At 35.5% G+C, this 23,907-nt stretch overlaps 1 protein-coding gene across 2 annotated transcripts in view; it reads left to right on the top strand.

Annotated features, from left to right (window-relative positions):
• LOC117343773 (calcitonin gene-related peptide type 1 receptor-like) overlaps positions 1–23,907 on the top strand; it is a 136,336-nt gene that overhangs the window by 96,702 nt on the left and 15,727 nt on the right. Inside the window, exons 4-11 of one of the 2 annotated variants that reach the window (XM_033906264.1) lie at positions 16–116; positions 3,678–3,804; positions 4,315–4,468; positions 6,166–6,235; positions 8,273–8,336; positions 14,030–14,109; positions 15,820–15,918; positions 18,572–18,707. In XM_033906264.1, the coding sequence (XP_033762155.1) occupies positions 16–116; positions 3,678–3,804; positions 4,315–4,468; positions 6,166–6,235; positions 8,273–8,336; positions 14,030–14,109; positions 15,820–15,918; positions 18,572–18,707 (831 nt within the window). The remainder of the gene's footprint in view (positions 1–15; positions 117–3,677; positions 3,805–4,314; positions 4,469–6,165; positions 6,236–8,272; positions 8,337–14,029; positions 14,110–15,819; positions 15,919–18,571; positions 18,708–23,907) is intronic. The other variant, XM_033906265.1, reaches the window with a different exon arrangement.

Raw genomic sequence — 23,907 nt, 5'->3', positions numbered from 1 at the left:
CTTATATCTTTTCAGAACACCAACAGTGGCCATGAACATGTTTATATATTCGTAAGCGGCTATTCCATCTCCGTGGCGATGCTTCTTTTATCTCTTTTCATATTCTGCAGATTTAGGTAAGTAAATATATACACGAATGTTATACACAGGTAAGTAATGTATAAAGTTACATCGTAAATACGGAACATTCACATGTGTACGTACTAATACCAAGTTCAATTTCAATTAATAATCATAAAACAGCTAAATAATTACCAACGTTTTAACGAAAACTAATTCTCAAATTCTCCGTAAAACTTAAAATCTAAAACGAACTAGCATAAGATATATACAGCGATACCGCATATATTTTAGCAAAAGAATAAGCGGTAAATCACTTTGATATCCCAAAGGATAATCGCTCGGCGATTCTCATCAGGCAAAACGATTCTGATTGGTTGACCAATCGGTGTACATTACCAGTTTGAATACAAACTTTGATTGACGTTATGATCAATAAAAGGTAGTTTGACTTGGAGACCCGTAAACGTTTGGTCTGGTATGGTTTTAAATCATGTTGATTCAGACTATGTTCCCGAAGGTTAAGTCTCTTCTACTTTTTTAGTTTGACTTGGAGACCCTTAACCGTTTGGTCTGGTATGGTTTTAAATTCTGTTGACACAAACTATGTGTTCCCGAAGATTAAGCCTCTTCTACTTCGAAGATAACATTTGTGTAAATCTACATAAAAACAGTTAAAGTGTGATATATTCAAAATAAAAAAGCGAACTATCAGTCACTTATATATATTCACGTGTATTGAATGCAAAGAATCCCATCGCTTAGGGGAACGGACTATTTATGATGACGATCATGAATCTCTCGCATACCATTGATCAACGTGCCGCTATATATCAAATACGTAATCTGTAGGTACCACCCCACCGGCAATTGATATACTAATGCTATACGCGGACATATCCAAATACTGGAAATGTCAAATACGGGTCAAATTAAAGTGATTACTGGTATATTTCTGTATATAACGCATTATTTATACTACTGTGCGATAGGTACTTTTCCGATATGAAGTCGGATACAGTCACTATACAAGAGTGCGCCCAACCTGCACTGGTTTTAATGGGTTTTCCTGTGTGTGTAAGTTAACACGTGGCAATGCTGTTAACCGAACTGGTGATGATATAGATAGAAATAAAATCAAATTACAAAAGCTTTTTCCTCAAGTCTGCACTGTTTGTCTTACCACCAAAGCGTTGTAATAGTGCAACACTGCGCCTGATGATTGAATGATAGCAAAGTACGGTACAAGGAGAACAAGACCACATGTTCTTGAGAAGTAAGCGTCTTTGACTTCATTGACGACATCCGCCTTTTAAATCTAGGTCAAATCCGGGTTGGCTGCTACGTTGCCTGTTTGTACACGGAAATGTTGACTGTGTGTCTACATTATATATTACAACATAGATTTAAATGTATGACCTCAATATCATAAAAAACACATTTGATATCTTGTTACTTTTAGATGTGTTTCACATTTTCAACGATATCACCAGCCCGCGTCTTCTTTAGAGGAGGTATATATGACCTAGATTTGTCTGTAAAGTGCCGTCACTGAAACAGGAAGTGCCGACTCACCTGGACAAATGACTTAACCCCTTCACGTTTCCTATGTTCGCAATGACGATAAATCTTTTGCGATCTTTTTATCAATCTTGAGAGTTAAAGTTTTAGACATTGTGATTGAGTATCTTTAATTGTCAAAGTTTACCGCCACCACATCGATTCCTATATCACTATAACACACTACAGGACTAGCTGTAATATATTCGGTTGTTTCTTTGCCCGGAGGATAGTTGCATGCTTAAAACCGTGTTATAAAATAAACCGGGCGGCTAAATTTTTCGTTTCCGATTCTCAATCGATTTATTGTGGTATTGCTACGTTTGCATTTGATATGTGTGAGGTTTATGAAAAGTACAACATAACCTGGTATTTTATCTGAGACTAGTAAGGTAGGAATCTAACTATTTAGTAATTAATATAGGCGTAGCCAAGTACCTAACAAACTTACTGATAAAAGCACTGCATGGAAACACAACTTACAGTACTGAATATCAGGCGTTCTACGGGTCAAGCGGTTAAAACAGACAAAGCGAAAACGTAATTAGGTGTAGAGGGTCAGTTCTTTTCAGGGCGTTTGAAAAGCGAAATAAAATGGAGAGATCAATGCTAGTTATCGTCCGTGTCAGTTCCCCTTGGCGTGTAATATGAATCCCTGATTTTATCATTGCAGGATACATCTCTGCACACTTTAAAAGTACGCTTAGTTATCCGATTTATTTCCTGTTCCTTTCGTTTTGCCTTTGTACAAACAGATGGTAAACGCTGGCAGAAATTGTAACGTTAATATGTTTCCTCGGTTGTTCAATCTAAAACCGTTTTGTGGATAATTTCTTCCACGCGCCTACTGGGGTACACATATAAAAATCCCACCGCAATAAATAGCCAGGATTGAAACTTTTAAACAAATCTCCAGTATTTTCTAAATATACTTTTCATCCTAAATGCTTAAGGATTTTGTCAGGTTGAAGCCTCTTTAAGACCCTGATTTTGACCTAAATCTTGGTAACTCTTGTTAGCACTGGAACTGATTGCTGGCTATTACAGGAGGTGCGTCATAAACGGAGGGCAATTTTCGCCCCTGACAGGGATTTGATATCCTAGTTCAGATAGCACTTTAAGGTTTGGAATTTGAATTAAGCTGTACGATCTCGCAAATCACCCCAGTAGTACATTGTGGTTACCATATGCCAACATGCCACGAAGCCTCAAAGATGATAGTACTAGGCATATTTAGGAAAATTACTTTACATACCTTTTAACCAATCCTGCTCATGACAGAATGAATGCACATCACCCCATTGTATTTAAACAGGACAATCATGATTGGTTATCAAATAAAAAAACGACCAACAAAACTTACATTAACACATATTTTCGTAATTAATAAAAAATAAATAAAATAAAAAGCAAAACAAAACAAATGATTATTGCAAAACGAGAAAAATCATCTTTTCAAATTGAAGCGCGCGATAAAGCCGCTGTACCTAATACCGTTTTCACGTCCGATTGGGGAAGACGAGTGAGTAACTAATGCGCCTCCTGGCAACCAAATCAATATACTATATTTTCAAAAGGTATTAACGTAATGACTTATTGCATTTATTAGAAATACTAACAATAACCACAAACAGATTTGTTCTGTAATTAATTTTATAACAAAATAAGTGGAAAGGTTCTTTTTTCCACTTGTATAGGCAGTAAAAAAAAAAATGGAATGTACAGAATAAAACTACACATATATCAGGTTGTTTAATATATGATAACAAGCATATTAGTTAGAAGCAGTGTATGTTTAAAGTTTTATTTTTTTATCCTGATATATGTATGTGTCATGCTACGCTATATACTATACATAGATGTACATTTCTCTCTATTCTACTAGTCCCTCCACAGTCAGCCCCGGTGTGACCGAATATCTATACATAAGAACCTGTTCTAGTACTACACTATATTCTACTAGTCCCCCCACAGTCAGCTCCGGTGTGACAGAATCTCCATAATAAGAACCTGCTCTTGTACTACACTATATTCTACTTGTCTTTCTCCCTCCACAGTCAGCTCCGGTGTGACAGAATCACTATACATAAGAATTTGTTCTCGTCATACGTACTGACCGGATTTTCCTGGATTCTATACATGCTCCTGGTGGCCACCAACGGTCACGTGATTCAAGAAAATCCAGTAAGTAGTACAACGATATCCAGAAAAAAAGTATTTTGAAAAGGACACATCAACACATCTACGCCTTTAATCTAAAAACGCCCTTAATGAGAAAAAGTGAACACACATATTGTTATGTCAATCACGCTCGCATTACCTGGATAATATAAGAAGACACTTTATCACATACCTATGTTATCTTACAATGGTAATACAACAATTTTCGAGGCGCGTTTTCTGGTGGCGTGTACCACACATGTGTGATACAAAAAAGTTGTATCACCATACTAGCCGGAACTACTTTTTAGGGGAATTCCCTTTTTCCATCTTCTCTGAACACTCGTGATATTTTCCTCCGCACAAGAAACTCGGGCGATCCGACTCGGCAGATCAACACATATGGGTGGTTTTGCTTATGTATTGTCTGCTAATAAGTGAAATTACTTACCGCTGCTTTCACCTGCTTAATCTATCAATTTAAATATACATGAGGAAACCCCCCGCTCAATGACTCAACTTTTTTGTTCTCAGATATGGTGTCGGATGATTCACGTGTTTGCCCAGTACTGCGTGGTGTCTAACTTCTCTTGGATGTTCTGTGAGGGCCTATATCTACATACTATCATGGTCCGCACATTCGGCTCCACCAAACACGTCCTCATCGCCTGTTACTTCATAGGCTGGCGTAAGTATATTCAATTCTGGCTCTACCAAACACGTCCCCATCGCCTGTTACTTCATAGGTTGGCGTAAGTATATTCAATTCTGGCTCTACCAAACACGTCCCCATCGCCTGTTGCTTCATAGGCTGGCGTAAGTATATTCACTTTCGCCAATTCAAAATTTTGTTGCCTGCTACTTTTTAGGGTGGACATACGTATATTCACCTTAGGCTCTATCAAACACAAACAAATCCTCGTCGATTGTCACTTCATTGACTGGGGTAAGTATATCTAAATTGGATCTAACGAACACATTATCATCGCCTGTTTCTTCATAGTTTGCCGAAATTATATTCACATTCAGTTCTACCAAACACAAACACAAGTCCCCATCGAATGGCACTTCATCAGCTGGCGTAAGAATATACACCTTCGGATCTAACAAACGCGTCTTCAGCGTCTGTTTCTACAAACGCGTGATAATCCCCTGCTTTTTTAGAGAATGGGTAGGTATTTCTGGATCCATCAAACACATCTTCACTTGCTACATCACAGACTAGTGTAGGTATATTAACTCTCGGATATCGAAGCATTGTATTACTGTTTGCTACTGCATAGCTTGTCCTCTGCTGTTAAAGGAATTAATTAAGGAACTGTATTACTTTGTATATTGGTACGTGTAGCTAGTTCTTCGGATTGCTGGAGAAGGAGTATTCTTCTCTTTTGTTTGTATCGTTACCCATTGTCTATTAATAATTTCTTTAAGCTCTATTTTTTATACAGTATCCATTTCTCTATATTTACATAAGGTAAGATTAATCATAACGATGACTTTGTATGAGTTTCACTTTTTTTGTCTTTTTTTTTAAATGTTGTTTTGTGTTCATTTTAGCGAGCAAGCGTCGAAGTAAAGTTATGAACAATTTCCATTAACACCCTTGCTGTCATCAATGACATTCAGCATAGACTTTATACATTTATAACACAAAAATACCCGACAGTTTGCTTTATTATGTGTTGCTGCAAGCCTCTGAAGTTAAAACAGTAGCAGCATTTTTCACACCAGTGCCAAAAATCCATGTTAGGAAACCATAAATGTGACGCTCTTCCTTAAAGCTCTGTCAGTGAGATCAAAATAGGCGTGCAAGAAAAGTAAGGTGTGATGTAAAAAGCATGTTAAGCTTCAAACAAAAGGACAGAATTCGCATTTAGTGAAGTGTCACTTATAGCGTTAACATCATTTAAATGTCAGTCTTTGAGGTCACAGTGCTAGCTAAGACCAAGTTAATGTACCTCAAATGTTCATTGTTTTAGCGGTATCTATCTTGTCAAATACCATATTTTTACAGACGAAAATCAGGCATGTTTAATTGTTTTGTGAGACAGAATCTTACCTTTGTATTTTCAAATGTCTTTTATGGGTGGGTTGTCTAACGTACATGTACTTTCTAAGAACACGTTTTTTATCTTTATTTCACACATGCAATCTTAAGTTCATTGCTTACTACCTTCAAGACACCAAACTTCCAAGTATCTCACAGGAATACACGGCATAGTATTAGCCGGTGCTTAACCACACGACCTTGGACGTATACCTCGACCATGGTCGCATGCATTGTTTTGTATCTAGGACGTTACGACTCTGCAGCAACGTTCACTCCAGTATACATACAGTCCAGTCGTTTTCCGTATTCACTCATTAAACTTTTTTTCGATACAGTTTGGCCGTTCGTGCTTGTTTCAATATACACGGGTATCAGAGGCTCAGCTGACGACGACCAAAGATCAAGGTAATATTCGCTTGTATTTTATTGTGTAGGAAGATATATAGGTTACATGCTGCTTTTAATCGAATTCTATATGCCGTTATATAAGTTTGTATCAGGAAACATCCATTCTATTTCAATTCCCAAACTATTTACAATATGTCCTCCCATTCACACCGTGTTCGTATGAATTGTTATATTTTGCTGGCTTCCAGAACACACAGTATACATGGTAGTCAAAAAACAAATCGCGCCGCAAAAATGGCATTGTCTCTTCCAAAAACTGATTTTAAACTTTATCATTCCGATTTTAAATCATTTGTAACTACATTTCACAGTGGAAAATTGAACGTCTATATGTCGACAACATATTACAGGCGATTACAACAACATCATTGAATGGTTTCCTAGCTACAGAGACAATTGCCAAGACAAAATTACGCTTGCTCATCTTAGGGTCAGACGCATATAACGCATTCTTACTTCTTGAAGCGTGAGGGCTAGCCTCAGTGCGACGTATATAATGAACCATTACCGTTAAACACTTTTTATTGAATTGCATTGATCTACCACTTACAATAACATTTCTATAATTGTGTAACAAGTCTAAACTGTTAATATATACAAGATTTGAACTACCTGAAAGCTGTCGGTCTCTACCACAAGATATGTATGTCCTATTCATATTTGTATTTATTTGTATATATTTATATTTAACTACATACGATAGTGTACCAATATTGCATACATTTTATTCTACATATTTCGTTTCTTTGATGTCGTTTCGTTCTACTCCCATTTTTATTCGCCATGCTTTTGCCCTAATTGCGTTAACAGTGTTGACGGGCCGTTAAGAATGTTATAACTAACTAACTATGTAACTAACTGGATTATATCCTCAAAAATGTGATTACAAGATGATATCATTGGGCATCACATTGACGTGCGTTACACCAACACTTCGCTTGTCGTCTAACATCAAACATAGTGCAGCTTTGCATTAATAATTAAAATGATGTCTTTCCTGAAGCTCTTCTAGTAAATGAATAAAACCTTCCTAGTTTACTAAAGATACTGCAAATCAAATTTAAGAATAATTCGTTAAATATACATATAACTTTAGAACAGTTATCACAACAGTATATTCATTGGCGATGTGAATGTAATCTAGATTAAACTATCACGCTGTACTAAGAAATGGCATTAATTTGCGTTTAAGTCTTAAGTCTTAGTGAAATGGATTACCCATTGTCATGGTGGACTAGCCTACTGAACAAAATGTACGTGATGCGACGTTGTTAAATGAAAGTGAAAAGAGTGTAAGATGAGATTCAGACCTCATGTGCGAGGTAGAATTTTATTGAGGAAATTAACCTAAGTCCTCCAACTCTGACATTTCTCAGGTGATGCTGCGGAAATAAAAATAAATAAAAACATGATTATATAACGAATTCGCATCGAGCATGTTTTAACGTTTTTATTGGGGGGGGGGGGGGGGGGGGGGAGAACTTTTTTTTACAGTTTTTGATACATGCTGAAAACCAACCAAAATAAGTATAGGCATTGGATTGAACTTATTTCAAATAAAACATGAAACTTCTCCCGATATATTCGCTATAGCTTTCTTGGCCCGTTGAAAAGTGAGCGTCTAAAGTTTTCTCAGATAGAGAATTTCATTTCACAAAGATATTGATAGTCATTAAAATAACTCTATCGATCCCATTTCATTTTAATATAATTGATCACTGCTAATATCAATATCCATTGATCCCTGTTAATATCAATATCTACTGATCACTGCTAATATCAATATATATTGATTCCTGTAAATATCAATAATCGATTCCATATAACATAAATACAATATTCAATTACACTGGTTAATGTCAATCATGTATTCGTTGATTCAGGTATCAATTGATCCTAGCTGTTAATAGGACGTTAAACACAATGAACCAAACCAAACCAAATCAATTGATCCTGCTTGGATAATATCAATTTTAGATAAAGCCAGAATTCAACAGATATAAATCCTGTCTGATATAGTATTTGTGATTGTAGTTGCTGGATAGGAGAGAGCAGTCTACAGTGGATTATGTACGCCCCTATAATAGTCTCTATGGTGGTAAGTATATCTACATGATAAATACTGGCTGTATACATCGCGAAGTATTTGATATGATTTGATATAATAACAGGAGATCTATCAGGCTCAACATGACAATTATAAAGATAACGTCTGGTTGTCAAAATCGTATCTACTGATTGTGAGCTGTGTCAGTCGTAGTCAGACTGCGCGGATGTGAAAATGACTCAAATTTGGCAGAGACTCTTAAATATCATTCCAGGATTCCCTATACCTAAAAATGACTAAAACTCCTCAAGCTTTTATTTTAATAAAGATTCAAATATCGTCATTACATTTGAAATCCATTCCGTATACAAACAAAACCTGTATAATATTGATCAGGACTTAAATAATCTTCATTTATTTTCTGGAATCCGTTATAACAAAATTGAAGTGAACACAAAGTTTGTACAAAAGATAATCAATCTGCTTCTGAAATTAATGTTTATTGACGTCATTATCATGAGATTTCACAGCTCGCACTGATTACTGTTCCAATAAAAACAACTTAATAGAGCGATGCAGAGTGTTTTCATTTTGTAGAAATGTTATAAAATGTGAACTTTTAAATTCGCCAAAACTGCTCAAATGTATCAATCAGACAAGTTAAATAATAGTCTCACATCAAATATTCGTTTGAATTTGTTTCACTTCAAAGACATATCCAGTGTGCCTCATATCAAATTAAAAAAAAAAACCCGTGGGTGACGCATCCGGGAAAAATGATGCGTATTGTTTATAATAGGGCGGCATCCAAAATACTGATTTTATCGTTACCACACGTCCTGTTAAAGTGTGAGATGTTGTATATGAAATAGATAGTAATAAGAAATTGAAGATAAGCTTTATAGGAATATATGATAAAGATAAGATAACTAGATTTATTTATAAAAATATTCATAGAATTATGATATTCCAAACCACGAAATGATAAGGTTTAGGGATAGTACAACCAGCCAGCATAGATGTGATATATACAATAGTGTATCCTCGGTGTTGTTATGTTGATATCAGTCAACTTAATAGATCGCAAACGGTTAGTATCGCTATTTAACTCACTACAGTACCACAAATTTCATAAATGAAATTTACATAGAACATTTTATCTAAAGCGGTATAAAAGTTGGAACCCTGCGTGCAATCCAAAGTAAATTTAATTGACCTAAAAGGTTTATATGTACTAAATTCTGTTAAAAGTACAAACTTAGAAGCATAAATTAAGTAAGGGATTTTCCTTCCTTTGGATTCCCTTAAATAGCCTGATTAATGTAGTGTCGGTTTAGTACAAATCGAAACTAGTTTCAGGAATTTAACACGGGGAGTTAATATAAAAGTATAACACATCTCTGTTACAGATGTCAATATTTTATGTCCTGAGAGAAATTTCAGTTCGATTACATGAAATCATTTATGTAACGGTATAACAAAAGGCTGTGATATCGATTTGAATCCTGGAAGTCACGATTCTGCACTGATTTAAATCTACGTTTTTGATGCAACAACAGACCATGTACATTGAACATATCTTAGATCAAAAATAATATAAGGCTGGCGTGTATAACAAAACAGCTCTTCTCATTCAATGCCGATGTCGTCAGGTAAGAAACGTTAATATTCAGTAATGTTAAAGGGGCTAAGACTGAAATCTTTCCTATCTGTGCGTCCTTAATTGAGACAATTATATTTATTTGTTTTGAATTAAAGCAAGGGAAAATAACATACCTTGCTAAAGAATAGACACCTTACTCCTGAATCTAATTATCCCAAAAACTAGTCCTTTCCTAGAGCTGTTTGCTCAAAAATTGTATGATATGAACAATTTTGATATAAACGGGCTGAAGCAGCGGATTCGTTATCTGAATCACCAATAACGAAAAACGAATCCGCTACTAACCTCAGACTGCTTTGATAGAATAAGAAATCGCGCATCATTAATAAAGGTGGCTAAAATATCATAGAATAACATACATATGTATATTTCAGCAAAGGTGAACGACAAGTACATATATAAGTGCAGAAATGTCAATTTTCACATACATATCGGGGTATTGTCCGTTTGTTGCATACATCTCGATGCATTGTTTTAATCTCATCTCACTATCAGGACAATCGGACGCCAGACGCATCACGAAAATTATAATGATATTAAACCCATCAATCAAGTCATGCTGACAGCGCTTATGTACACCGATATTTGAACTCCTCAATGACGTAGTCGCGTGTATCACGTTTAATATTCAATAGCAAACGATGATCAAAGCATTGTTTCTGAAGATGGACGATCTTGGGAATTATGTCCTTTTCTGAAAAAGAACTGTTAAGGTTTACGGAAATATGTGTGTATTAAGGGTCATAAAAAATCATTAAAGCCAAATAATGTGAAAAAATATGCGAAGTAAGCTTTGATAAGGAAAAACAAATATGTTATTGTTCTTAACAAGGATATGGTAATCTAACAATCCGTGGTAGAACTAAGCTGCAAGTTCGTCGGTCTTCCAATTATTTCAAGATCCATCGATTCTGCTATCACCAATCATATTTGAACGCCGAGTTATCTTCGGACACTGGATAAAGAGCGAAGTCACAGGGGATCGAATGGCACGCAATTCCCTTCACTGCGCCTATTAAATGCGGTCAAGCGATCGCTGTATATGCTTGGTGTCCAACACATTTGGCAATCTGCTTGAGTAGGAAACACGTCTCCCGAGTGTGCTAAAACATGGCATCTCTTCCCTCGGCGTACCTCGCATCTCTAAGAGAAAATGCAAGTTCGCACATTAAATAATCGTTACGTCTCGTAAATTCCTCACTTTTGTCAAGGTCGAGGAGAATCCTCAAATTAACATCTGTTCTACAAAGAACAATTACACACGATACATGGGGCGAATAATGATGGAGAGCTTGGGTCACTGGCTACCTTCATAGATGGCTATATATGTTCGGGACAATTATCCTAATATGATTTATGACATTTGCGTAGGGAATTACAATCTGACTTTTCTCTCTGAGGATTGAGAAAAGGTCTCCAAAACAACATAAGATCGATTATATAAGTTGTCAAGATGCTTAGCTTCTCATCCGTAGATACCGGGCTACCATGATGTTGAAATATAACTGTTGTCTATATATTTTATTCCCTCAAACACACGACTTAAAACGTATACATGCAGAATCCGCCAACAAGCCTTTCAGGTCTAGTCTTCTGGAGTTGGGTCTAGGAGGATCGATGTCATCATGGGAATAGTCGGTTATCATTGGTGATTGTTATGATTACTTTAGAAATTATAAAACCTTTTTTTTTCATATTTACAAGATGCTTAGCAAAGTCGTTGGTATAAGGGACTTGTATTTATCTAATCTACTGGCAGTTCTATACTGGTCATCAATCATATGTTAGTGAGTATTAACTAAGATAGCAGCATGTGGGAGAAAACAATGTATTCAAACCGTTTAATATATATTCAGAAGATAAGGTTGTTTAAATGCTATAGCAGAATTCAAAAATGATTAATAAAATAGGCAAACGTAAAGTTTCTATTTTGTTGAAAATCTGCGAAAAACATTAACATAAATTGTACTTTCATAATTGGTATCAAATGTTGTGCTAGAAAATATCATCATTCCGAAGACTTTACTTTGTCTGTGATTTTGAGGGTTAATATTGTTTTGTGCTGACTCGACCTTTTTCCGTCATCTGTACGTGTCTTCAGTATAGCTTTAGTCCCCACTTACCTTGACTCAACTTGTTTTTTATTTCGAGATTGTTTAAAATGATACTATCCGAAATTTGTACCAAATCAGTTTTATTACAGATGTTTTTAACATCTTTTGGCTCTGTTTGTATTATATCGATCCCTTTTCGGTTACTGGCCACACGCTTGGCCACACAAAGAAATGATGAGACCTAGGAGGGTAAAACAATTAAACGGTGCAGTTTAATACTCATTATTCGGCATTTAATTTCTCTATTGCTGAATTCACATTAGACTGGCCCACTGTCTATAGAATATTAAAGTTATGAATAAAATTGAATTTTATGATTTTTGTGCCTAGGGTATATCTAATACTTAACTAGGGGGAGATAATCTAGTATTAGAATTTATCTTGGCAATTCTTTATAAAAAAAAAATGGTGGCCAGTCTAAATTCATATTTAAACGATGTAAATCACGCAGGTGCTTTATACAATTTCCCTGATAATTTACCCATAGCTTATCTCCTCGAATCGCGTCGTATTCAATCCATTAACGTCTCATCCTGCCTTGTCTTTGTGAGTTGACACCGTATAAGCTGTTCCACTGTGTTTGAGTTGAGTTTAAACGTATTTTATTGTAACAAATTTACAACAGGATTGGGCACAAGTTATTACAACTTATAAACGCCCTCTCCTAACACAATGACATATAAATAATTACACAATGCTATAAAATACATATTTAGTTTTTAGAGAGAGAGAGAGAGAGAGAGAGAGAGAGAGAGAGAGAGTTCACACTTTAGATGATTTCCTTTTATTTTAGAAAATTGCAATATATTTGTACATTATATATTTGTATTATACACACATATATAAGTCGTGTTGATTTCTTTGACTTACGAATGATACATAACTACATTTTGTATTTCATCTATTGTAGTATATGAAACTAGAAAATCGACCAAATCTTCATGATGATGTTATCGGGGAATCTATATCATTCACCAATAGCACGCATGCGCAGTAACCTTGGTAGTGTGTAATATATATTGTTTACAATGGAAGTCATTAACTTCGTTGTCATACCTTTTCCGCGCGTTAAAATTGGCTTTAGCATGGCAGAATATACTTTCTGATTATAAATACATATAAAGACAATACCAAAGCCTCTGGGAGGATGTGGAACTGCTATAACGAAGGAAATGCATTAAGCGTGTAATTGTTTTTTGAGTTATTAACGCGAAGCTCCTAATACACTTGGTGATCGTGATACAAACCATGCGTCTGCAAGAATGACTCCCGGATGAAGTAGTAATTGATCTTTAGTGACATCTAGCTGTTAGGACGTCCGGACTTGTCACTACACACATGGCTATGTTGATGTATGATTAGGTACCGGTACATCATAATCTAATAAATATAGCAATTCGTCAGGTGGAATATTTCTGTGGTGTCGCACTGGACTACTTATCAACGGCCTATCATCCCGGCATCCACGGAAAGATCGTACAATAGGCAGAAAAGACCAAGTTCATCTCTCGTGCTATTGTAATTTGTAGTTATGAAGTATAATTATTATCTCATATATATATTGTAAGCTGTTTATCAGATACATGTATATCAAATGACCTATATAGCCACTAAATTAATCCATAGATATTATTACGCCCTAAACTAAAATAATGAAATCCAAGATTTAATTGAACGTAAACAAATATCACCTAAAAATCTCGGAAATCCGAACGAAAAATCTGTAGTCCACATATTTAGATCTCACAAAATCTAGGCTGTTTTATGTATGCATCTAGTATTACATGAATACCAATCGGTTTTTTATTTGCGACCCGGATAACTAACAATTTATTAAAAGAAAAAAAAAAGTAAGAAAACTCATGCTCATTGTTTGATTAATAAAACCTAGCTATATTATATATAATGCAAATACGGCGTTCTTTATTGCGAGTATTTTATTCAATTCTATTATTTTTGTGTTTTAGGCCAACTTTATTTTCCTGTGCAACATAGTCCGTCTCTTGATCACAAAACTGAGACAGGTTCCAGAGGCCACTCAGACAAAGTAAGTACCACATGTCTGACCCGGAGACAGGCTGCATTGTGTGTGTGGGTACTCGTGTTATGTAAAATGTGTTAATATTGAAAGAGTTTATTTTTGACTTATTCTCGCTATCAACAGGATTTTAATACGGTAACGTAAACTGGGATATACATATATATATACATAGTACATGTGTTACTATAGTTATAGATACAGCTCGTTTATAACCTTGGTGAACAAAAAGTTTAACTGTCAAGCAAAGCACGTGTAAAGAAAAGTGTTGTAAGTATTGTAACTGTTCCTCTCACCACTGACCCGGGGATTGTAACTGTTCCTCTCACCACTGATCCGGGGATTGTAACTGTTCCTCTCACCACTGATCCGGGAATTGTAACTGTTCCTCTCACCACTGATCCGGGGATTGTAATTGTTCCTCTCACCACTGATCCGGGAATTGTAACTGTTCCTCTCACCACTGATCCGGGGATTGTAATTGTTCCTCTCACCACTGATCCGGGAATTGTAACTGTTCCTCTCACCACTGTTCCGGGGATTGTAACTGTTCCTCTCAACACTGATCCGGGGATTGTAACTGTTCCTCTCACCACTGATCCGGGGATTGTAACTGTTCCTCTCACCACTGATCCGGGGATTGTACCTTTTTCCTCTCACCACTGATCCGGGGATTGTAACTGTTCCTCTCACCACTGATCCGGGGATTGTAACTGTTCCTCTCACCACTGATCCGGGAATTGTAACTGTTCCTCTCACCACTGATCCGGGGATTGTAACTGTTCCTCTCACCACTGATCCGGGGATTGTAACTGTTCCTCTCACCACTGATCCGGGGATTGTAACTGTTCCTCTCACCACTGATCCGGGGATTGTAACTGTTCCTCTCACCACTGATCCGGGGATTGTAACTGTTCCTCTCACCACTGATCCGGGAATTGTAACTGTCCCTCTCACCACTGATCCGGGGATTGTAACTGTTCCTCTCACCACTGATCCGGGAATTGTAACTGTTCCTCTCACCACTGTTCCGGGGATTGTAACTGTTCCTCTCAACACTGATCCGGGGATTGTAACTGTTCCTCTCACCACTGATCCGGGGATTGTAACTGTTCCTCTCACCACTGATCCGGGGATTGTAACTGTTCCTCTCACCACTGATCCGGGGATTGTACCTTTTCCTCTCACCACTGATCCGGGGATTGTAACTGTTCCTCTCACCACTGATCCGGGGATTGTAACTGTTCCTCTCACCACTGATCCGGGGATTGTAACTGTTCCTCTCACCACTGATCCGGGAATTGTAACTGTTCCTCTCACCACTGATCCGGGGATTATAGCTGTTCCTCTCACCACTGATCCGGGGATTTAGGTTTAAGAATAGTCAATAGTAAATCGCGGAAGGTAAGCAGGATAACTGACATAACAGTTAAAACAAATATGACACTCATACAAATATAATATATTATATCTATATTCATTTTTCAGAGAAATTAATGAGTTATTATGAGGATCACAAAGGGTATATGAACGGTAGTGTGGAGCGTCGATTGTCCGATTTTATACATCATTATACTAATATAGGATAATGATTATTCCATGGTCATCATTCTCTAAAACAAATCATATCTTAATAATCAAACGTTTGAAAAGGTCACAGTCGATTTCAAGGTCAACTATTTGACCGGATGTTATATGCTAGGCCTAATTTCTTTGCAGTGATGAATTGCACTCTGAATGTGCTTTCTTTATGGCTTTGAAGACACAAATGAATACTGAGGGGTCAAATGTCAACATAGAGGAAGTCGATAGATTCAAGTATTGCATTTATTTTTATTCAACTACGCATGGAATATAGACTTAGACCGCGTGGTAGTGTGTTAGTGTATTACAATATCGGAACCGCAAGCTGGGGGATACAGGATTTTACTGGTGGTTGTTGGTGGTACTGTTATTGACCTATTATAAACCTCAGATCGGTATCCCTCGGAGACGGGTATTAGTGTTTGGTGGTACTGTTGTTGACCTATTATAAACCACAGATCGGTATCTCTCGGAGACGGGTATTAGTGTTTGGTGGTACTGTTATTGACCTATTATAAACCACAGATCGGTATCTCTCGGAGACGGGTATTAGTGTTTGGTGGTACTGTTATTGACCTATTATAAACCTCAGATCGGTATCTCTCGGAGACGGGTATTAGTGTTTGGTGGTACTGTTATTGACCTGTTATAAACCTCAGATCGGTATCTCTCGGAGACGGGTATTAGTGTTTGGTGGTACTGTTATTAACCTATTATAAACCTCAGATCGGTATCTCTCGGAGACGGGTATTAGTGTTTGGTGGTACCGTTATTCACCTATTATAAACCTCAGATCGGTATCTCTCGGAGCAGGTATTAGTGTTTGGTGGAACTGTTATTGACCTATTATAAACCTCAGATCGGTATCTCTCGGAGACGGGTATATATATATCAGTGTTTGGTGGAACTGTTATTGACCTATTATAAACCTCAGATCGGTATCTCTCGGGGACGGGTATTAGTGTTTGGTGGTACTGTTATTGACCAGTTAAAACACTGATATCCGCACCTAGCAGTAACGGGCTTTAGTGATGGTTGTTGGTGCTGTAACTGGTCTATCATATCATTAAAATTGGGAGCTAGCGGTGATGGGTTTTACTGATGGTTGTTGGTACTGTTATAAGCCTATTATAACATTAACATCGTGAGCTAGCGATGACAGACAGGCGGTTTTACTGGGGGGGGGGGTATGTTATTAGCCTCTTATCTCATTGGGATCGGGAGCTAACGGAGACTGGTTCTTTTTATTTCATCGTACTACAATTTTGCTATCCTGGTACGTGTAGTTTCTACCAAGTCATATTTAGTCCACTGTCGCCTTCTTAAATACTGTACACTGATAGCTACCTTACCAAAATTCCAAAGCGGTCAGATTAACATATGTTCTTCTAGGGCATGGCATAATGAAGATATCGTCTTCCTTTAATAATTTTGACATATAATAATGAGGAAATGAATAGATTATCTTTCCGATACGACATGTTGATTATATTTACTTGAGGGATCTGGTATCCTGTGTGATACATGAATATGGGCATATCAACCTGCTCCTGTTAGCTTACATAGTTTGAACTATTATATATTGGTCATACCCATATTTTTTCGGTTACGGTTGTGTAGAATTTGTTGATGATATGGTATAACGCGTCAGTCTAACAGCTATCCTATTGTATTAGTACAAATTCCCCAAGGAACAGTCCAACTTAAATAGTGTTGTGTGGAGATTACACTTTCTAATATCATGAAATGAAGCCGCGAATAAGTATTTATATAAATCTGTTTAATTTAACACTTATCAACACAGACTGCATGCATATCATTCTTCTAGTAATTCGCATGGTAACACTATTTTGGTAATTGGTAACACAGATTTGCATATGGTCTCAAAGACCTGGTCTTCAGAGTCCTATAATGGACTGGTTCCAAAACCATGCATCAGCATGACTCAACAAAGCTCATTGGATCTCGTTATTTAGAATAACCCGTCAGGAAAGATGTAAAGCTTTCCTCTCGTGCCACAATACTCGTAACACACCTCACGTGGAAATCGACAAAAGACAATAGCCTGAAAATAAATCTCTTAATCAGACGCATGATGTAGTAAAATATTTCTCACCATTACTCTCTTCTAATGTATAGTTACCAGTAATCTTATCATAAATGTCAAAACAAGTTTTTTGTTAAACGGACAAACTGCAATATGTCGATAATATTTTTACATTGATGGAAAGTGAATTATGTCAATTTTATGTTTATTTTGACGTAAAATGAATGTTTCGATTACATTTGTACGTTAACAGTTAGAACGTGGATCATGTCAATTTTATGTTTACACTGACATAAAAAGATTTTTTCGGCTACATTTTTAAGTTAACGGAAAGTGAATTATGTCAATTTTATATTTACGTTGACGGAAAATGAATTGTGTCGATTACATGTTTACGTTAACGGAAACTGACCTACGGATATATGTCTATATGATTATTTTAACGTTAGGCGGAAGTTGAATTGCGGTTTTTACATTATTATTAAGTTAAATGAAAATTAAAACATGCCCGTATTATTGGGTTTTTTTTACATGACGCGGAAACTGTAAAATGCTCATTGTAATGCTTTTAGATTAGTACCTATCCTGACATATGCCATTTGTTTTAGATTGGTTTTATGCTAATATATAAGCGGAAATTGAAAAAAAATACGCTCATTATAAGAAAATTTCCTTTATGACACTTCTGACCATATTGTTAAGATTTAATCATTTGCTATCGCTAATAGGCAGGTATTATGTTCTGTCTCCAAGGAAACGCACTACCATGAACATAACCTTAAAATCAAATGTCATCAAACCGTTCGAGACTGGCCAGTAAATCTGTTTTGTTCACTCCAGGAAAGCTGCACGTGCTACGTTGATTTTGATCCCACTGTTGGGCCTACAATTCCTTCTGGTTCCCTTACGACCGGAGATCGGATCTGACACAGAGAGAGCGTACCATTACATCAGTGCTCTGGTCGTCTCGCTGCAGGTGTGTATCAAATTATACCATCTATACCACTACACTACAAAAGCAGAAAGTAGAATTATTGAATATAAAAAAGTAATTGCTGCAGTCTGAAGCTCTTACTGGATTATTACATCACCGCCTATAGCAAAGCACTAGTACCTGCATATGTAGTACAACCCAAGCGTTTTACAATTTACCGACCATCTCATTTATGATCTCATAAACTTAGCAAAATAGTTAAGGATTGATAATTGTATTTAAAATAGTCCTTTTAACAATAACATCATTAAAAGGATCTGATACAAACATTAATTTACTGTAGAGTTTCTGATATTCACGAGGATTTTAATTTCCTTAAATTTGGGAACGCATCAAAATCCGCCAAATGTAATACGTCCTGATTTGTTTTCAGATCTTGCCACCCTCTGCCATATGAAATTAAGCTGTCTCAGACTAAACTGACTAAAGTCGACAAGTACCGTTATAATGGTGTATTTATTAATTTGTGGTTAAACATAATATAAAAAGATCAAAACAACAAAAACCAATTATCTCAACTCGTTGCAATGTAAATACTTTTACTTTACTTTAAACATATTTTATTTCAATTAAGGAAAAGGGATTAGGCACAAGTTATTGCAACTTACTAAGGCCTTCTCCCATTACACATATAAACACATGTATATTACATATAGAAATAGGCATAAAGTTTGAATGACTATGAAAATTTAATACAAACACAATAGTTCACAAGAACTTTATAAATATTTTAAAATCTGTTGCTGGATTTTATGAATAAATGCACAAGTCTAAAAATACGACAATTTAGATCTACGGAAAATTGAGTATTACCATACAATAGAAGTTTTAAACTAGGTTCTGTTCCAAAGGCATTTATATGTTGTAGCATAATACGTCTTTCCTGAGCATAAAGGCGACATTCAAATAAAAAGTGAAAGGCATTCTCACATGGATATCCACATGAGCAAGCTGGATCATCAACAAGATTTACACGATACAAATCGTACTTAAGTGGACTACACTGGTGTCTTAGTCTGGTGTGCATAATATTGAATTTTCTTTCACCCAAACCGAAATAGATAGGTGGGGATGGTTGCACGTTTAAAGCCAAAGAATTTACAAATAAAGGTAAAGAAGGTAATGATCGTCCGGATAAATCTAATGAATTCCAACTACGAATAGTAGATGGTATAAAAGAACTATTTGTAAGAGAAAGCCGAAATGGAGGAACTCTGTAATTATTATTATTTCTAAGAGGATATCGGTTATTTTCTGCTACTGTAGATGGTAGGAGATCATTCAAATAAATTGGTGTTAAGTTATTTTGCATTTTATATAAAAGTTGGAGTTTTCTTCGATTTCTACGATTTGATAGGGTATCTAAACCTGATTCAAAATATAAATATTCGATATTTGCATAAGACGGAAGGCCTGTTATGATACGAATGGCCTCCCTTTGGGCTTTCTCCAACAATTCTGATTCGGCTTTGGTGCAACCATCCCATACCTCACATGCATATTCTAAAACTGGTAAGATGAATGATTTGTAAATTCTTAAAAGACATTCACGGCTTAGTAAAAACTTCAATTTTCTTAAAACGTTAATTTTCTTCATAACAGAACTGTATATTGCGTTAATGTGATCTCCCCATTTGGCATTCGAATTAAAATATACTCCGAGATGTTTATGGTTGTCAGTAAAATCAAATTTTTCCCATCAAAGTTCAATTCTAGGTCTTCGTCTAAGTCATTAGAATTAGAAATAAATATTACATCAGTTTTGTCTGGATTAAATGTAACTAGCCAAGTTTTAGACCAAAGATTTAAAGAATTTAGATCCCTATTTAAAACAGTTTCAATTTCAAGACAGGATGACGAAGACATTAGCATAGAGGTATCATCTGCAAAAAGACGAGCAGCTGACTCAAGAACATCGGCAATATCATTTATATATATTAAAAACAAAAGTGGACCTAGGATTGAACCTTGGGGAACCCCTGCTAAATTTAAACCCAATTGAGAATATGAATTGTTTAAAAAGACTTTTTGTCGTCTGTGACATAGATAATTTTGTAACCAAGAATGTAACTCTCCACAAATTCCGTATGATTGAAGTTTGACCAGAAGACCCTTATGCCACACCCTATCAAACGCCTTTGAAATATCACAGAATACCATACATACATGTTTCTTTTCTTCAAGTGAGATACAGATATTGTGATAAATTTCAAGAAGTTGATACACAGTAGAATGACCACGCATAAAACCCGATTGATATTTATAAAACAAAGAGTTTTCCATGAAGTAGTTATATATATGTTTAAAAATTACACGTTCAAATACTTTACCAACGGTAGATAAAAGAGAAATTGGCCTATAATTAGAAGGAGAATGTCGATCACCCTTTTTAAATAGTGGCATAACTTTGGCAATTTTCCAACTAGATGGAAAATTACTGGTCGATAAAGACATATTAAAAATAATTTCAAGAGGAATACATACAGTATGTGAAGTATTTCGTAACATATGATGGCTAATTCCATCTTCACCAGAGGCCTTTCCGAGTTTCAATATTTGTAAGATATCTTTAATTTCGTTAATGTTCACTCTTATAGAGCTAAAAGTTTTGTCAGTTCTTTGTTCTACCAAAGGAATAGCAGTGTTAGTATCGTCAACTGTTGTAATATTACAAAAGTAATTGTTTAATAGATTAGCCTTATCTTCATCATTGGTGACAATAGAATTGTTAAGAGAATCTACCAGAGTAGGTATAGATTGTGAAGATCCGGTTGATTTTAGTAATCGTTTAATAAGTCTCCAATAAGATTTTGGATCAGTGGTTGAAAATGCATCAATAATGCCGTTTACGTTTTCATAAAAAAATAATCGTGCATATTTTTTCATGTTGTTTACCTTATTACGTTGTTGCTTAAATTTATTAACGTCCGAAAGAAGCTTGGTTGACCTAGCAATTTTGTGTAATCTATCACGAGTTCTCAAATTAGTTCTTAATTCTGAGGTCATCCAAGGTTTATCATTAGGCCTAAAAGTGACTAATTTAGATGGAATACACAAATTTGCAAAATTTAAAAATATATCAGTAAAACGATCACAAGCAATATCAACCGAATTACAATTTGAGAAAAGAGCGTTCCAGTTATAATTAGTAATAAGATTATTAAACTTTTCAAAGTCGGCTCTCTTATAAAGCCAAACTTTACGATTAAAAGTGGGTCTAAAAGTACAAGGAATATTAATACTAGCAGTGCAACTATCATGGTCACTGATAGACTTATCAACAGGTATTACAGACGAATCGATACAGGAAAGAGACTGGGATAAGAGAATAGGATCAAGTAGACTGGATCTAGTCGGCCCAATACGAGTTGGTTCATTTATGACATTAGTAATACTAAAAGATCTCATTATATCAAAAATAATATGATTAGTAGATACAGTTAAAAAATCGACATTCAAATCACCAGTTATTATAATATTTGGTGAAATGTCTAAGGCACTATTAATAGATGTACGAAAATTTTCCCAGAAAGGTAAACCAGAATATTCAGGTCTATAAGCAGTGCCAATAATGAAAGAAGAATTCGTTAACTGGACATTAATCCAAATTACTTCATGGCCGGGAAATTCAAGTTCCGTTAATCGGTTTACTTTTAAAAGACTGTTAGTGTAAACTAATATACCTCCACCAGCAAAATTTCTGTCAAGACGAAAAGGTTCATGAAAACCATCAATAAGTAATTCATCTGTAGATACTTGATCATCTAGATGAGTTTCTGTTAAACAAATAATATCATATTCATCGGCTATGTCTTTTACACAATCTAATTTATTCCTAACACTTCGTACATTGAGGTGAAATATTGAAAGCTCGTCGGGCCTCGGGCCGGGATTGGACTCTATATCCATATCTTGTAATAAAAGTAGTAGTAAAACTACTGAAAATTCAACATTTTGAAAGCATGAAGAAATAAGCACATTTAATTGATTAATTAACCATGAAATATAAAAACGACTTCGGTCTAGCAACCATATAAGCATCTTTAGACTAAAAGATATACACACGAAATACTTCCTCATGCATTTACCGTAGACCTTTGAATAAAAGATACCGATCGCTATTCTGTGACACATGTACGAATTACCCATTATCATACACATAGAAAGAAAATGGTTCAGAACAGCGAATCGGTATCAAAGAAGGGCACTGTGCAATCCAGCAATAGATTTTATTTCTGAGTGTATGTATTGAGTACATTTGAAAAAAAGCCACAATAAGTACATAAAATTTAGACAGATAACATGCAGTAAAAAATGTAAGACGTAAGTTCGCAGTCACGTAGGGCAACATGGTTCGATTAATAAACATTGGAGTTTTGGTGAAAGTAATCGCATATCAGGATTCGGTGATAATTCAAATCCCTTATATTAAAGGATCTTATTAACAAGACAAAGATTAAATTGACAAAATTCATTTGTGACTTATGTGGCAAGATATATATATATAACATTAAACTAACACTATATGAATCATATGTACTATTAAATATAACTACATGTAACATTTACGCTCATCGATATGTACTATTACTACTATAGAAAATAATACGATACCATGTATGTATATATAATACCAGAAATATGTACATGTATATAATATAATTGATTGATATGTATATATGATACCAGATATTAAATTGATACTTATACGATACAGTCATTTAATTGATATTTACGTAGACTCTTATTCCAAGTATTTATATGTATATAAAACAATTATATGATGAATAATAAAATAAAACAATTATGTAATTACTAATCACACATACATATACAGCTATGAGAGAAGCATCTAAATCTGTCATTACAGTTGATATGTTGTAATGTTGGTATCTTTAATAGATAATAGATATTCAATTACTGAGCAACTTGAATCCCCATCCTGAGACAGTGCCAATGGCCAAATTCCGTACACACGTCCGTCACCTGACCACTAGTATCGGAATGTAAATAAAGAACCGGCATTATCGAAGCTCGTTACAGTTAGCCCACATGTCCTGAAATAAGAGACAGACTTTATTCAGGAATCCGCGAAATTAAACCCCCGCGAATAAGTCCCAGACAAAAAATCGCGAAATTTGACAACTATACATTTCTGTGTATGTCCTACTTTCTCCATGTT

The sequence above is a fragment of the Pecten maximus genome, chromosome 15 (genome assembly GCF_902652985.1).
Source record: "Pecten maximus chromosome 15, xPecMax1.1, whole genome shotgun sequence".
Classification (NCBI taxonomy): domain Eukaryota; kingdom Metazoa; phylum Mollusca; class Bivalvia; order Pectinida; family Pectinidae; genus Pecten; species Pecten maximus.
The sequence above is the reverse complement of the archived record's forward strand: the minus strand, read 5'-3'. Positions and strand labels throughout refer to the sequence as shown.